Source organism: Felis catus, chromosome E1 (genome assembly GCF_018350175.1).
Source record: "Felis catus isolate Fca126 chromosome E1, F.catus_Fca126_mat1.0, whole genome shotgun sequence".
NCBI lineage: Eukaryota > Metazoa > Chordata > Mammalia > Carnivora > Felidae > Felis > Felis catus.
The window spans coordinates 43,355,198-43,371,145 of record NC_058381.1 but is presented as its reverse complement, the minus strand read 5'-3'; the positions used below and the strand labels follow the sequence as shown (position 1 = coordinate 43,371,145).

At 51.8% G+C, this 15,948-nt stretch overlaps 1 protein-coding gene and 1 long non-coding RNA gene across 7 annotated transcripts in view; one reads left to right on the top strand and one right to left on the bottom strand.

The window, feature by feature from the left end:
* The window catches only part of PLEKHM1 (pleckstrin homology and RUN domain containing M1), a 50,284-nt gene that overhangs the window by 19,909 nt on the left and 14,427 nt on the right, over positions 1-15,948 (top strand). For 5 of the 6 annotated variants that reach the window (XM_045045132.1, XM_023243888.2, XM_023243882.2 and 2 more), the window contains 3 exons: positions 8,331-8,601; positions 11,333-12,253; positions 14,553-14,698. In XM_045045132.1, coding sequence (XP_044901067.1) covers positions 8,331-8,601; positions 11,333-12,253; positions 14,553-14,698 — 1,338 coding nt within the window. The remainder of the gene's footprint in view (positions 1-8,330; positions 8,602-11,332; positions 12,254-14,552; positions 14,699-15,948) is intronic. The other variant, XM_023243886.2, reaches the window with a different exon arrangement.
* Positions 8,025-14,555, bottom strand: LOC109497004. Its single transcript, XR_002738066.2, has 3 exons — positions 14,093-14,555; positions 13,195-13,361; positions 8,025-8,263 (listed from the first exon to the last, which is right to left on the bottom strand). It is a non-coding gene; the product is annotated as an uncharacterized LOC109497004 (long non-coding RNA).

The following is a 15,948-nucleotide window of genomic DNA, read 5'->3' as shown; positions in this document are numbered from 1 at the left end:
TTTCAGCTCCATCCGTGCGTATCTCTCATCCGGTAGCTTCCAGATCGTGTAACTCAGGATGGGGCCAAGGCCGTGAAATAGATTAGGACACGCGCGTGCGCGCGCGCACACACACACACACACACACACACACACACTTTTAAATAGCTTTATTGAGATATAACTCATATAGCATACAATTCACCTAATTAAAGTGTATAATTCCATTCTTTTTTCGTATATTCACAAGGTTGTGCAGCCATCACTACAATCGAATTTGAAAATATTTTCATCCCCCATAAAAGAAATCCCTTGGGACGCCTGGGTGGCTCAGTCGTTTGAGGGTCCGACTTCAGCTCAGGTCATGATCTGTGGTTCACAAGTTCGAGCCCCATGTCGGGCTCTGTGCTGACAGCTCAGAGCCTGGAGCATGCTTCAGACTCCCTCTCTCTCTACTCCTCCCCTGCTGATGCTCTGTCTCTATCTCTCTCTCAAAAAATAAATAAAAACATGTTAAAAAGAAAAGAAAAGAAATCCCTTACCATTAGCAGTGACGCCCCATCCTCCTCCTCCGGCCTCACTCCTCTCATCCCCTGGCAACTACTTATTTCCTTTGTCTATAGATTTGCTATTCTGGACATTTCACAGAAATGGAATCACGTAATATGCAGCCTTTGGTGACTGGCTTCTTCCAATTAACATACTGTTTTCGGGATTCATCGTTGTTGGAGCCTGATCTGTGCTTCAGGGAGTAATAATTCATTGTAGATTCCTTTGTATGAACCCGTCACATTTTATTTTGTCCTTCACCAGTTGATAGACTTTTGTTTTTTTCCCCCCATTTTTTTGGCTAATATAAATAACACAGCAATGAACATTCATGTACAAGTTTTTGTGTGGGTATATTTTTGATTGTCTTGGATGTATACCCAGCAGCAAAATCTCTGGGTCACATGGTAACTCTATATTTAACCTTCTGAGGAACTACCAAACTGTTTTCCAAAGCAGCGCCCCATTTTATATTCCCACCAGCAATGTATTCCATCCTCACCAACAGTTCTGTCTTTTTAAAAATTGTCATTATAGCTAGCCGAGGGCACGAGCAGTATCTACTTATGGTTTTGATTTGTGTTTCTTTAATGACTAATGATGTCAAGCATCATCTTGTTTGTGTGACTTTTGGCCATTTGTAGATCTACTTTGGAGGAATGTCTATTCAGAACCTTGGCCCATTTTTATTTTATTTTGTTTATTTTTCACTTATTTATTTTGTGGGAGTGCGGGCATGAGTAGGGGAGGGGCAGAGAGAGAAGGAGAGTGAGTCCCAAGCAGGCTCCTTGCCGCTAGCACAGAGCCCGATGCAGGGCTTGAACTCACGAAACGTGAGGTCACAACCTGAGCCAAAACCAAGAGTCAGATGCTTAACCCACTGAGCTACCCAGGCACCCCTTGGCCCATTTTAAAATGGGATTATTTGTCTTTTTATTATTGAATTTTAATAGTTCTTTATATATTCTGGATTGTATACCCTTATTAAATACATAATTAGCAACTATTTCCTCCCATCCTGTGAGTTGTCGTTTCACTTTCTTGATGGTAACATTTACATCATAAATGTTTTCAATGTTGATAGAGTCCAGTCTACCTATTTTTTTCTTTTGCCATTTGTGCTTTTGGTGTCCCGTGTATACCCGTTTCCTAGCCCAAGGTCACAAAGATTGATGTGTTCTTCTAAAAATTTTATAGTTTTAGCTCTTACATTGAGATCTATGATCCATTTTGAGTTGACTTTTGTATATGGTATAACGACGAGGTCCAGCTCAATTCTTTTGCATATTGATGTACAGTGGTACCAGCACCGTTTGTTCAAAAGACTATTATTTTCCGCCTGGGTGGCTCAGTCGGTTAAGCGTCCGACTTCAGCTCACGTCGTGATCTGTGGTTCATGAGTTCGAGCCCTGCGTCGGGCTCTGTGCCGATGGCTCAGAGCCTGGAGCTTGCTTCCGATTCTTGTGTCTCCCTTTCTGTCTGCCCCTCCCCTGCGCGTGCGCTCTCTCTCTCTCTCTCTCTCTCTCTCTCTCAAAAATAAGGATTTTTAAAAATTTACCAGAAAAAAAGACTATTATTTCCCCCTTTAGAACGTTTTCGAGGAATGCTGTAAAGTGATCTTTAGTACACATCTCAGTGAGTAATTATATACGATGTACCCTCTATGACCACCCTCCAGATGGAAACATAGAACATTTCCAGCCCACCAGAAGGCTCTCTCATGCCTTGTCCCGCTGTTCCCCTCTAAAGGAAGCCTCTATTCTGACTTCTAGCACCGTAGATTAATTTCTCCTATTGTTCGACTTCATTCGTATGAAAGGAACTGTACAATGTATACTCTTTTGCTTCTTTCACTCAGCATTATGTCTGTGTGGTTCACCTGTGCATATAGCATGAGGCTATAGTTTGTTCTTTTCCATTGTTCTGTAGCATTCCATTGTAAGAGTATATCACAGTGCATCTATCCATTCTCCTGCTAACAGACGTTTGGGTTGTTTCCAGGTTTGGGCTATTATGATGAAAGCTGATGTGAACATTCTTACATTTGTATTTCGGTGAACCCCTCTGCACTCTTTTCTGGGGGTATATATCTAGGAGCGGAATTGCCCAGTCATTGGGAAGGCATATGTTTACCTTTAGTGCATACTGCCAAGCAGTTTTCTAACAGTGCTTGCACTGACTTGTACTCGCATTGCAATATGTGAGCATTTTCATTGCTCTTTATCCTAGCCAGTGGGTCATGAGTCTTTTTCATTTCAGCCACTCTAATAGGTGTGCAGTGGGACCTCACTGTGGTTTTAATTTGCATTTCCCTGATGACTAACGATCTTGATACCTTTTCGTTTGCTTATTGGCTGTTGGAAGTCTCTAAGTCATTGCTTCATTCTTAAAGTGAGTTGTGTGTATTTCCTGATTCATTGGTAGAGGCTCTTTACATATTATGGATATGTCTTTTATTTGAGAAAAAAATATGTCGCATATACATATAGCAAACGTTTCTTCAAGTCTATGGCTTGCCTGTCTTTTTAACGTTTATTTATTTATTTTGAGAGAGAGTGTGTACGCTCATGCGCGTGCAGAAAAAGAGGGAGAGAGGAATGCCTGGGTGGCTCAGTCGGCTAAGCTCAGGTCATGATCTCGCGGTTCACGAGTTCGAGCCCTGCGTCGGGCTCTGTGCTGACAGCTTGGAGCCTGGAGCCTGCTTTGGATTCTGTGTCTCCATCTCTCTCTCTCTGCCCCTTGCCCACTTGCTCTCTCTCTCTCTCTCTCTCTCTCAAAAATAAACATTAAAAAACGAAAGAAAAAGAGAGGAAAGACAGAGAATCCCAAGCAGTCTCCGCACTGTCAGTGCAAAGCCTGACTTGGGGCTTGAACTCACAAACTGTGAGATCATGACCGGAGCCGAAATCAAGAGGTGGATGCTTAACTGATTGAGCCACCCAGGTGCCCCTATGGCTTGTGTTTTAAATCTCTTAATGGTATTTTTCGTGGAGCAGAAATTCTTGGTTTTAATGCTCTTCAATTTATTGGCCTCTCTGTTTGTGGTTTACGTATTTTGTGTCTATTTTTAAGATCTCTACCCAAAGCTGTGAAGACCCCTGTATTTTCATCTAGAAGCTTTGTTGTTTTACCTTTTGCAATTAGATGTATGATCCACTTGGGATTGAGTTTTGTGTATGGTGTGAGGTAAGAGTCAAAAGTCACGTTTTGTCCATACAGATATCGGACTGACTAGCACCACTGACTGAATGTGACTGTGTAAGCCATGTAGCTGTATAAGTGAGGTCACAGTCTCCATTTTTTACTATCCTGAAGAGTCTTCAGGGCCCAGAATGTCAGAGGACTCTGAAGGTTTTGAGCCGACAACTGTCAACACCCTGAAGGGTAAAGAAGAACGACTCCACAGCCCCCGGCTTGAGCTGGAAGCAGGGGGCTACCCCTAGGGTCTGGGGCTGCGCGCCCTAGCAGGATGCCACAGAGTGGCTGGCGTTGACCAAGCTGAGTTCACTCCCGTCCAAGACCTGACTCGTGTTGTGTCTCAGCTCCGACATCCTGTCTTGCCAGGGTCCCGGAGCTGATGGGACAGGGCAGCTTAACTTGTCACCCAAGCTCCTCTGGCCTCCGGCAGCTTCTGCCACCGCAGGCTCCTTTCAGCCCCAGGCTTTTCCATCTGCCCGGACCCTTTCCCAGCTCGCCCCTTTTCCTCACCCTTGTCTCCGCCTTCCCCCAGCACCCTGTCCCAAAAGCACCGTCCCCCGTGACTCCCTTCCCCATTTGCCTGCTTCACTTGATTTCCTGCCTCTGGACTCGAATATCGGCTCCGTGATACGGAAGAGCATGTCTGTTCCCTTCCGTAAGGTCAGCTCTGCACACCGTACCTGGGTGAGTGCAGGCGTAATTAATGGTTCTCGAACTCTCAGAGACTCTCGAGATGCCAGCTTGGGAGTTTACGCTGAGAAGTAGGCCGCCAAGTGCATGGGCTGGGCTGGTGGGTCTGACCAGGGCGGGCTCCGCCTCCCCGCAGGCCTCAGGGGACTCAGGTTGCTGAGAGCCCACAGGACCCACTCATCCCTCCACTAAGAAGATAGTCGCTGGGCACTCCCGTGCAGCCCACCTGGTGGACCCCCGGCTCCACCCCGCGTGTCACCCCTGTGAGTCTCATTTTCCTGTGCTTCTGTCACTTAGTCACTGCCGTTTATTTGACACTTTGGTGGCGTGGGGTGGGGGGGCGGGTGAGTAGAGGGTTCTGACTGTCAAGTCGTATAACCATGAGAGCCATTCAGTCTTTCTTTAAAAAAGAAACAAAAAACATTATTTTAAATTCATTCACCACAGAGGCCCTGCTCTGGGCCAAGCACCATACTCGGTACGGTGATGGGACAGGACGGACAAGGGCCCTGCTCCTTGGGGACAGACTCTGGATCAGGCGAGTCATTACCCACATCATAATTACACTGGTGACAAGTGCCAGGAAGGAAGGGGGCCGGGAGTGGGGGAGCTAAGGGGACTTCTATTTGTGGACTCCGGGGGGCTGTGAACGGATTTCTCAGTTGCACTCCAGAGGACGGTCTGGATTCTAAGACTTCACCCAGTGAAAGTGGCATTCCTCTGTCTCGGGCCCCTCGTGGCAGGTGCTGCCATGGCTTAGACCCGTGGTCTGTGGCGGTTTCCTCCACTGTTAGAGCGGCAGGGAACTGGCCAGATGTGGGGGCTTGAATGAGCAGAAGGTAGGAAGGCAGGTGGTAGGAAGGGGGAGGGGGAACAGTGGGGTGCTCCCCCCACACCCCGCTTGGTGACCGGGGGCCCTGGCTGGGGCACAGCTACAGAGCTCCGTCCAGGCCTGTGTGCAGTAGCTCCAAGGACCCAGTGTTCCCACTGGTTTTGTCTGTTGTCTAAGAGAACAAAAGATGTTTCCTGGAGTATCATTTCCTGGGGGCTGACCTGTGGCCGCTGGACCGAGTCTGAACACTTCCCGGCCGTCTCCCTCGCCTCCTCGGAGAGAGAAGCCCTCACCAGTGAACATATATCACCTCACAATTCACATTTGTCTCCTTCCTTCCAGTCCCCTTGCCCCAGCCTTGTTATTTTATGCCAAAGACGTTTGATACTCAAGAATTATTCCCTCATCTGTGATAACTCTGTGCCAGGCAAAAGAAGAGTGGCCATTGCGTACAGCTTGGTAGGTGCTGGGTGGGGTGGGCAAAGACTGCCGTGGGAGCCCCGAGGAGTCCCTGACCCAGCTAGGCAGCGGGAGGAGTGTAGGCTGGGGAATAGTCAGGAAAGCTTCCCCGAGGAGGTGATGGACGGCCCCTGAGCTGAGTCTTAAGGAATAGTGAGCTGGGAGGCCGCAGGACTTCCCAGGTGTGTGTGCCAGGCTCTGTGGGGCTCCTGGCCATTTTCCTCGGGGAGCTCCCCTGGGTCTCTATGGCCCAGGCAGGCTTTGTTCAGAATCTTGTGTTGCAAATGCTTCCCAGGTAGCCACCCTGATTGACACATTGTCCTGTCACTGCCTGAAGGAAGCACCTGCTAATTCCGAGGGTTTTCAGAGGGAGCCCTGGAGCCCAGCTCTGAGGCCCCGATACTCCCGACTCAGAGTTCTCCACTCTTGGCTTAAGGTGCCATAAAGCATCTGAATGGATTAAACTGTGCAAACCAATCCCTCTAGGGCAGCCTCAGCCTTACTCCCCTTCCGTGTCTACGGGAGCAGAGAGGGCAGTCTCATTTAGGGGGTGGAAATAGCAACTTCAGGGTGAGGTTGGTGACACTTAACAAAATAGCTGGGCTGGACCCACCTCTCGTGTGAGTCACTTCCTCTGTGTAGACAGCCACTTAGGGCAGTCCAGCCAGCTTTCTTCTTGCCTCTGCTCATCCATGCTTAGGCACAGAAAGGCAGGGAGTGCTTGAAATGGGGGAGGGGGGAAGCTCAAATCCCTTCCCACAATTCTGTGACCCCAGACCCACCCCCCTTCTCCCACTGGTGAGCAGCTTCAGTCTCAGCAACAGAAGGGGTCCTGGGTCCTGCTCACCCATGCCTCCCTCATCTCAAACCCTATAAGCAGGGCTGACAAACTGTAGTCCTTCAATAACTGGTGCTGGGATGATGGGATGTCCACCTGCGACAAAATAAAGGTAGACCCCTTCCTCACACCATACACAAGAATTAACTCAAAATCAGTTGGAGACTTAGGGGAGCCTGGGTGGGGTGGCTCAGCCGGTGAAGCCTCCGACTTCGGTTCAGATCATGGTTTGTGAATTCGAGCCCCACGTCGGGCTCTGTGCTGACGGCTCAGAGCCCGGAGCCTGCTTCCGATTCTGTGTCTCCCTCTCTCTCTCTGCCCCCCCCCCACTCTCTCGCTGTCTCTCTCAAAAATAAATAAACGTTAAAAAAATTTTTTTAATAGGCAAAGAATTCGAATAGACATTTCTCCCAAAGAAGATCTACTGGTGTCCACTGAGCACGTGAAAAGATGCTCGGTGTCATTGTCCTTAGACACTGGGGAAATTGCAAACCCAAACCACAAGACGGTACTTCACACACGTGAGGATGGCTATAATCAAACAGATAATAAAAACGTTGGAAAGGATGTGGAGAAATTGGAATCCCCATATGTGGTGGGAATGTAAAATGGTGTAGTCACTTAGGGAAAGAGTTTGGAAATTCCCCAGAAAGTTAGACATAGTTACCGAATGGCCCATCAGTTGCACTCCTAGACATGTACCCAACGGAACGGAAAACATACGTCCACACAGAAATGGTTACGTGAATGTTCGTGGCAGCATTATTCATAATTGCCCCAGAGCAGAGACAACCCAGATGCCCATCAGTTGATGAACGGACAGACCAAATGTGCTACATCCATACCTTGGAATACTAGTTAGTAATAAAGAAATACTGATGCCTGCCACAACATGGATGGACCTAGAAAACCTGATGTTCAGAGAGAAGGCAGACACAAAGACCACATTTATAAGATTCCTTTTATATTGGGGCACCTTGGTGGCTCTTGAGCGTTCAACTCTTGATCTTGGCTCCGGTCGTGATCCCAGGTTCGTGAGATTGAGCCCCACGTCAGGCTCCACACTGAGTGTAGAGCCTGCTTAGGATTCTGTCTCTCTGTTTCTCTGCGTGTCTGTCCCCCTCCCCTGCTCATGCTGTCTCCCCCACACACACCCCGAAATAAATAAATATACATACAAATGAATAAAAAGAGAAACCATAAATGAAGATTCTGTTTATGTAAACAGAATGGACAGATCTCTATGGGGCGCCTGGGTGGCGCAGTCGGTTAAGCGTCCGACTTCAGCCAGGTCACGATCTCGCGGTCCGTGAGTTCGAGCCCCGCGTCAGGCTCTGGGCTGATGGCTCGGAGCCTGGAGCCTGTTTCCGATTCTGTCTCTCCCTCTCTCTCTGCCCCTCCCCCGTTCATGCTCTGTCTTTCTCTGTCCCAAAAATAAATAAAAAAAGTTGAAAAAAAAAATTAAAAAAAAAAAATAAAAAAAGAATGGACAGATCTCTAGAAACAGAAAGTAGATTAGTGGTGGCCTAGAACTGGAGCGGTTGAGGGGAAATGGGAACTGACCGCTCCCGAGCACGGGGTTTCTTTCTGGAGGAATGACAATGTTCTGAACTTCGTGGTGCTGGTTGCACAACTCCGTGAATACACTGAAACTATTCAGTCGTGCGCTCTAAATGGGTTCCTTTGATGATCGGTGAATTGTGTCTCCATCAAGGTGTCTGTAAAACAAAACAAACACACAAAAACCTTCAACCACCACCTATGTCTTCCCTCCCTTCCCACTAGAAGAGCAGGAGCTGGATCTCAGAGGATGACTTCTACCGGCCTCCCCAGGAGCCGCCCGCAGAGAGCCCTTCAGAACACTCCGTGGCTTCTTCCGGAGGGACTCCGGAGTCCAGGCCTGGGCTCCTCCGGCATTTTTCTCAAGGGCCAAGGAAAAGCCACTCCACGGGGGCCTTAGACCAAGCCTGCGTGCCTTCCCCAGGAGGCCGGCCAAGCAGGGCAGCGGCGGCCCAGGAGCACCAGAACTTCAGGGTGGTGCACCGCAGGCAGATGGGTAGGTGACCGCAGGGTTCCAGTGACCTTGCCGCGGGGACAGTGCCTTTCGGAGAGCAGTGCCAGAGCCCTCTTTTCCATTCCCGGTTGGGTAGTGTATTCTCACGAGCAAAACCTCTTCCCAAAATGTAATCAGGAACACCCTTGCTGAGTAATTCAGGGAAGCATTTCAGGAAAAGTGCTATATTTTCTCATGAGAGCTCCACAGTATCATGCCCCGAAACCTGTTTCATATATTGAAATACTGAAACTTTCCCCCCGAGGTCGTGTGACTATGCACGACTCTGGGTTCTGCCTGTAGCTCAGAGCAAACCCTGCCTCCGGAAGGCGTTTCAGTGCCCCTTCCCGAGACCTCTGTCTTCGAAGGTTTGTTTAACAGCTCTGGTGGGGGTGTATCAGCTCTGCCATCTGTTAGCCGTCCTCTGTGCGCTGTTTACAATGAGGCCAGCTCGAGTTCCGCACCCTGTGCAATTCTGAAAAGCATTCAGTAACCATAAGCGAATTTCTCCACAACCCCCACAAACAGAAAAGTCTGCCCTGGAGCCGGTCTCTTTCTCACTTCATTTTCTGTTTGCCGTGACCCAGCAGACGATTCCGGCCAGGTTCCTAGCTCAGGAGAGCCCTGGTCTCCACACAGGCTTCTTTTAAGTTTTTCTTGTAGTCCGTGTAACCATGCCAGAGAAAGTGTGCCTCATGCCTAGGCCGTCAGGTTCCCTGAAGGGTAGGAAGACCCTATACAATTATCTGAAATCTCCAAGGCTACTTCAGGCTGTGGAAGAGAGAATTGTGCGTCCTTTGGACCCCCCAGTTGCTGGCAGAGCCCTAGGAACAGGGAGCATAGAGGGGTGTGTGGTGTCCAGGCACACGCTCATTCAGCGGGTATTTATTAAGTATCTGTGCTGTGCCAGGCTGTTCTGGGTGCTGGGGACACAGCAGGAAGCAAAGCAACGTCCCTGTCTTCACAGACTTCTTATATCCTAGTGCAAGAGGCAGGGAAGAAGGGAATTAACAAGTAAATGTATTGTATGGACTGGTGATAATAATTGCTATGGAGAACTTGGGGAGTGCGGGGCGGGGGGGGGAGCGTACTATTTCATATGGGTGGCCAAGGAAGCCCTCACAGATAAGGTGACATTTGAGGAGATGTGCAGGGAGAGAGGCAGGAAGGCACGGGCCGACCTGTGTGGCTCCAGCAGGGGAACAGATACAAAGATCCTGCCATGGGTACGTGCCCAGGAAACCAAGGAGATGGGAAGGGGGTGGTTAGAGATGTGGGCGGAGTGACGGAGGGCCTCGCGGGCCACAGGAGGGACGTTAGCTTTCCCTCCGAGGGAGATGGCAGTCATGGCAGGGTTTGGGGCAAAGGGACGTGATCTGACTTCCTTTAAATGGGGAGTCATCCTGGCTCGTATGTTGAAGGACCTCAGGGGAGAGAGACCAGTCAGGAGGCTCTCGCCATAAGCCAGGCCAGGGGTGACAGCCGTCGGAGCCCGTGTGGTAGCGGTCGAGGTGGTGAGAAGCAGAGGGTTCCGGATGTGCCAGCAGGATTCGCTGATGGGCTGCGTGTGTATGTGTGTGACAGACAGGAAAGGTTTTTAGCCCAAGCAGCTCGAAGGATGCAGTTTGCCATTTATGAGATGAGGGATGTTGGGAGAAAAGCTGGTTTGCAGTGGGAGGGGCAGGGATTGATTTTCGGGCATGTCAATTTTGAGATGCCTATTAGATATCAGCCGTACATGGCGCAGGCGGAGATCTGAACCTGAAGTTCAAGGGCGAGGTTCAGGCTGGAGATAAACGCTGGGGAGTTGTTGGCATAAAGCCCTGAGCGTAGGCACGATCAGGTAGGAGGCGGGTGTCAATGGAGAAGGGGACCCAGGACTGAGCTCTGGGGTGCTCCAATGTTGACATGTCAGGGAGAGGCGGAGGAGTGAGCCGGGGGACAGAAGAGTGGCCCGTCGTGGCGGAGGAGTACCCAGAGTGGCCCCTCAGCAGCCGTGTGAGGGAAGTGTCTCATGAGGGAAGGAGGGTCTCAGCTGTGTCCTGAGATACTGATGGGTCAGGCCAGATCGGCAGCAAGGATTAGCCTTGGGATTTGGTGACAAGGAGGGCATGGGGCTTCCCAAGTGCCGTTTCAGTGGAAGGAGGGGACAAAAACCTGACTGGAGCAGATTCAAGATGGAACGGGAGCAGGGGAACCAGAGACAGTTGTGACACCTCCTCGAGGTTTTCTGTAAAGGGGACAGAGGAACAGGGTGGTAATTAGAGATGTGAGTGCCATCAAGAAAGCTATTTTTAAAGATGGCAGAAATAACAGCGTGTTTGTGTGCTGATGGGAACGAGCCAGGAGGGAAGGGAGAAAGCAGTGACACGGTGGGGGTGGGGGGGGGTGCTGCTGGAGAGACGTCCCTGTCCTTGAGTGGGCGGTGGGGAGGGGTCCCCTGTGCAGACGGGGGAGTTGGCCTCAGACTGAGCCAGAAGTTCATCCCCGGTGACAAGGGGGACGTCTGAGTGTGGGTACAGATGCCATAGTGAGGGCTCTGTGGAGGTAATTTTTTTAGTCCTTTTTTTTTTTTTCCTCAGTAAAATTCAGGAACAAGGTCAACAGCTGAGGGTGCGGATGGGACGAAGGCACTCCTAAAGCGTTCTCGCGGCAGCCCCTGTCCCCACCCGCTGCGGGGCCTCGGGAGGTAGAGGCTTGGCCCGCCGTCTAAAGTGCCTCTTTCTGCCCCCAGGGCTGTCCAACCCATTCCGGGGTCTCATGAAGCTGGGCACCGTGGAGCGGCGGGGGGCGATGGGCATCTGGAAGGAACTCTTCTGCGAGCTCTCCCCTCTGGAGTTCCGCCTCTACCTGAACACCGAGGAACGCACCTGCGTGGAGAACTGCTCCCTGCTGCGCTGCGAGGCCGTGGGGCCAGCCCACGGCGACGGCCGCTTCGAGCTGGTCTTCTCTGGCAGGAAGCTGGCCCTGCGGGCCTCCTCCCAGGACGAAGCCGAGGACTGGCTGGACCGGGTGCGGGAGGCCCTACAGAAGTGCCGGCCCCAGCAGGAGGATGAGTGGGTGAACATCCAGTACCCGGAGCAGCCCGAGGACCCCCCAGACGCCCCCCAGGGTGGCCTCCCCTCCCACCCGGACCCACCCACTGAGCCCGAGACTCTCCAGGGCACGCAGTTCTGTTGGTCCTCTGCCCAAGTTCCCGAGCCAGACGCTATTAAAGAATCCCTTCTGTACCTGTACACGGACAGGACCTGGATGCCCTATATTTTTTCCCTATCCTTGGAGTCTCTGAAATGCTTCCGAGTGAGAAACAACGAGAAAATGTTAAGTGACAGCCACGGAGTTGAGACCATCCGAGACATCCTGCCAGACACGAGCCTCGGGGGCCCATCCTTCTTCAAAATCATCACCGCCAAGGCCGTCCTGAAGCTGCAGGCCGGGAATGCTGAGGAGGCCGCCCTGTGGAGGGAGCTGGTGCGCAAGGTCCTGGCGTCCTACTTGGAGACGGCCGAGGAGGCGGTGACACTGGGCGGGAGTCTGGACGAAAACTGTCAGGAGGTGCTGAAGTTCGCCACGCGGGAGAACGGCTTCCTGCTGCGGTACCTCGTGGCCATCCCCACGGAGAAAGGCCTCGACTCCCAGGGCTGCTTCTGTGCAGGTGCCCCCTTGCTGTCCCTCCACCCCCAGCCTGCCCGCCTCACTCTGCCTCGGGTGGGGCTCCCGATTTAGTCTCTCTGCCCTTTCCTGGCTCTCCACGAGCGCCCCCATGCCACCCCTGGGATGTTGCAGCAGACGTAGCCTCTGCTCCTCCCCAGCACCCACCGAGGCCAGCAGCCATGCCGAGGGTTGGGACCTGTGGGTGCACAGCTCTGCCGGGTGCTGCTGTCTCTGCTCAGGGAGCTCCATCCAGGGAGCTGTGCTCTCCGCCCCCTTCATTATTATATCACCCTATCATTGGATTCTTTTGGAGCAGGGGCACGGCACCCTTGCAGATACTTCTGCATGCTTTTGCAAGTGCACACAGTCTTTTTCGCTTAACCAAAATGGGCTCATCCTACTGAATGCTGTGCCATAGAACATTCTCCGATGGTGAAAATATCCTAGATCGGTGCTAATATGGTAACTACAAGCCACCTGTGGCCCCTGAGGACTTCAAATGTGGCTAGTGTGACTAAGGAACCAAATTTTCAGTTTAACTTAAAGGTATTTAAATTGAAATGGGCGCCTGAGGCTTGTGGCCACCGTACGGGCCAGCACAGCTGTATATATTGTTCTGCAACTTGGTTTTGTTCTACTGAGGAATGTATTATGGATATTATTCTACGTCAGTACATCTGCCGTATCATTACTGTCCTCAAGTCTGATTCTTCTGTGTGGGACCACCGGGCCAGCTGCTTTATTTGGATTATTTAATTTAGTCCTAACAATAACCTGTCCTGTGGTGAAGCCAGATGAGGACCTTGACGGTCCTAGAGCCTCACTCTGGCCGTGTCCCCGCAGGGCCTCTCCACCCCATTGCTTTTCAAGGCAGTGAGATATTCCATGGCTCACGTTCCATTTTTAGCTCTTCTCCCCGACCCAGACCCCTGTTTCCATCACCTTCGGTTCTCCAGGGGGACTGTGAGGATTTGGCCCTGCCGCAGGGTGCCCTAGCAGGAGACGCGGCTGCAGGTGGTTTGGGGACCATCCTGTTGGCTGGAGCCTGTGGGACCGGAGGGGAAAGTCTGCTTCGGGCATCCGGAAGGAAGTGGTCTGCGGTTTTCTTCCTGCAGAAGACATTTTCAAGTCCCTGCTCACTCCCTCCTCACACCCGCCAACCCCTAACACTCACGCTCTGCACTTTCCGCCTGTGGGTGTTGGGCTCGGGGAGGAGGCCAGGCCCCCCAGGGCTGGTGAGGAGGGTCCCCCAGTGGGTGTGAATGCTGGCAGGGGGCGGCTCTCACTGTGCCTCTCACCTGCCAGCCCTCAGGCCGAGACTGAATCTGGGGGCTTGGGCTTCCTTCCTGCTGCAGGCATGGCTTTGTGGCCGGGTGGATGCCCACCGCCGGCATCTGGCTGTATTTCATGGTTCACAGGGCACTTTCAAAGCCTCATCTCCTTTAAACTTGGTCATCACCCCCACAGGAGAGCAAGGAGCAGCTGAATTTTATAGATACTGAAATGGAACCTCGTAAAACCTCGGCGAAGGTTAGGATGAGGCAGCTATTAGGCAGAAGAGCCAGCCCTTCTCGTCCCAAGGCCGGAGGGCCTCTTTCCCCTGGCCCTGTGGGAGGCAGGCATGTGCTCAGGATCTGAGCCCCACTCTGACTCTCACCGCCCGCCGCTGTGGAGGGACCTCCAGCAGAGGAGCTGAAGCCGGACCCTGCACCACTGTCCTGAGATGTCCGGCCTCTCTGACTCCAAGCTGGCACCAGGCAGTGTCCAGACGGTCCTGCCTCCGGTTGGCCTCCCCACCTACTCCCTGCCTGTCGGCCGGCCCCGTGTCCCCAGCTCCTACCCTGCTTGCTGAGGCGCTGACTCGGTCGCTTCCGTTTCTGGGCCCCAGTGGAGGGGTGGGCCTACGGGAGGTTGGCATTGGTGAGCAAGCAGTGGGAACACTGAACACAGGCAGCTAGGTAGAAGAGGATGTGGGCTCTAACACCAACCCAACCCAAATCCGATCACCGGCTCTGCCGCTTAGTCGTCCCGTGACCGGGCAGGTCTCCTGACCTCTCTGTGCACCGACTGCTTCGGCTGCAAAATGACAGCGATGATTGTTAACGGTGTTTTGTCGTAAAGACTAAGTAATGGGGTTGTTTCTCAGCGGTGGGCATGTGAGTGACGGTTGTTTGATCTTTGTGTCCTCCTTTTATGTCTGCCCCTTCCTTAGATAGCAGGTCCTTCTGCCTAGGAGCTTCTGCGTTGTCCCCAGACTCTGGCCCCGCCACTGCTCACTCTCCTGCCGTCCCTCTCCCCAGGCTGCTCCCGGCAGATTGGCTTCTCGTTTGTACGACCCAAGCTTTGTGCCTTCTCTGGCCTCTATTACTGCGACATCTGCCACCAGGACGATGCCTCGGTGATTCCGGCCAGGATCATCCACAACTGGGACCTCACCAAGCGCCCGGTAAGCCTTGGGCCCAACCAGTCGTGGCCACACAGGGCTGAGGAGTGACACAGGAATGGTCGCTCCCCTTTGTTGCTGCTCTTCGTGTGGAGGAGTTTGGCTCTAGGGAATTTAGGGTCACTGGTTCAGGCCCCATGATGGTGGGAGGGCCAACCAAGAAAAAACCGTGCTGCTGGTCTGTAGCCCCTGGGCAGAACTCTGTCAGTGCCTGCCTCGTTCCTCAGGTGGAGGTCTGAGGGTGGTTCTCTGCAGCTCCCGTGGCCTCGGACAAAACTGTTTAAGGCACCAGCAACTAGAGGGAGAGGAAGAATAGATAAGGAAAGATAGTTAGGATAGATTATATTTCTAGATGGATGGGGGATGGGTGGGTAGATAGTTGTGAGTAGATAGATGGGCGGATGGGTTGGCGGGTGGATGTAGACAGATGGTTGGGTGAATGGATGTGGATGGAGGGATGGGTAGATGGATGTGGACCGATGGACGGGTGGATGGATGGGTGGGCTGGCCAACTGGCTGTACTTCCCCTTGGAGCAGTCAGCCTTTTCTGTATATTTGTTTACATACATTTGTAAAGTTGGGATCACTCTGGACTCATACTGATTTATAACAGGCTCTGTCCACTTGGTACCATTTCGTGTGATTTAGTCTTGAGTACTTTTTTATGTTCACCAAATGCTTTTGAATAAGATGTATTCTAAGATCTCTCTTTTCTTCTTCTCCACCTGAGCTTACCCACTTGCCTAGCTATGTTACCATTAGCAAATTATTTAACTTCAGTTTCCTCATCTATAAAGAAGCATTAATCAGTACCTGCCTCAGAGGACATTACAGGAGATGGCACCCGCCAGTCTCTTAGAGCCTTACATCAGTGCCCTTTCTTTCTCCTGAGGCCTGCCACACCTTCAGCCCCTCATTCACTTGGTCAGGGCCTGCCTGGAGGAGCACAAACTTGGCTGTCTCCCAAAGGCACAGATTTCTGCTTAAGACAGACACAGAAGCACAAAGAAGCAGCTATTTGTTTCTCAAGACCCAGGCCTATTGGCCATGCAGTCTTGACGTGTGGCTGTGTCGTCAGAGCACAGGGAACGTGACTCTTAGATTCCGTGCCACCCCAGCCTCCACCTTGCTGGGGACCGGAACCCCAAGGACATTAGCTTCACTTTGGCTTTTTGTTGGTTACCTTGTCCTCACTCCTGCCCTCAGTGGTAAGTATTTAACTAACTGCATATAGAATATTAAACCTCAGAACC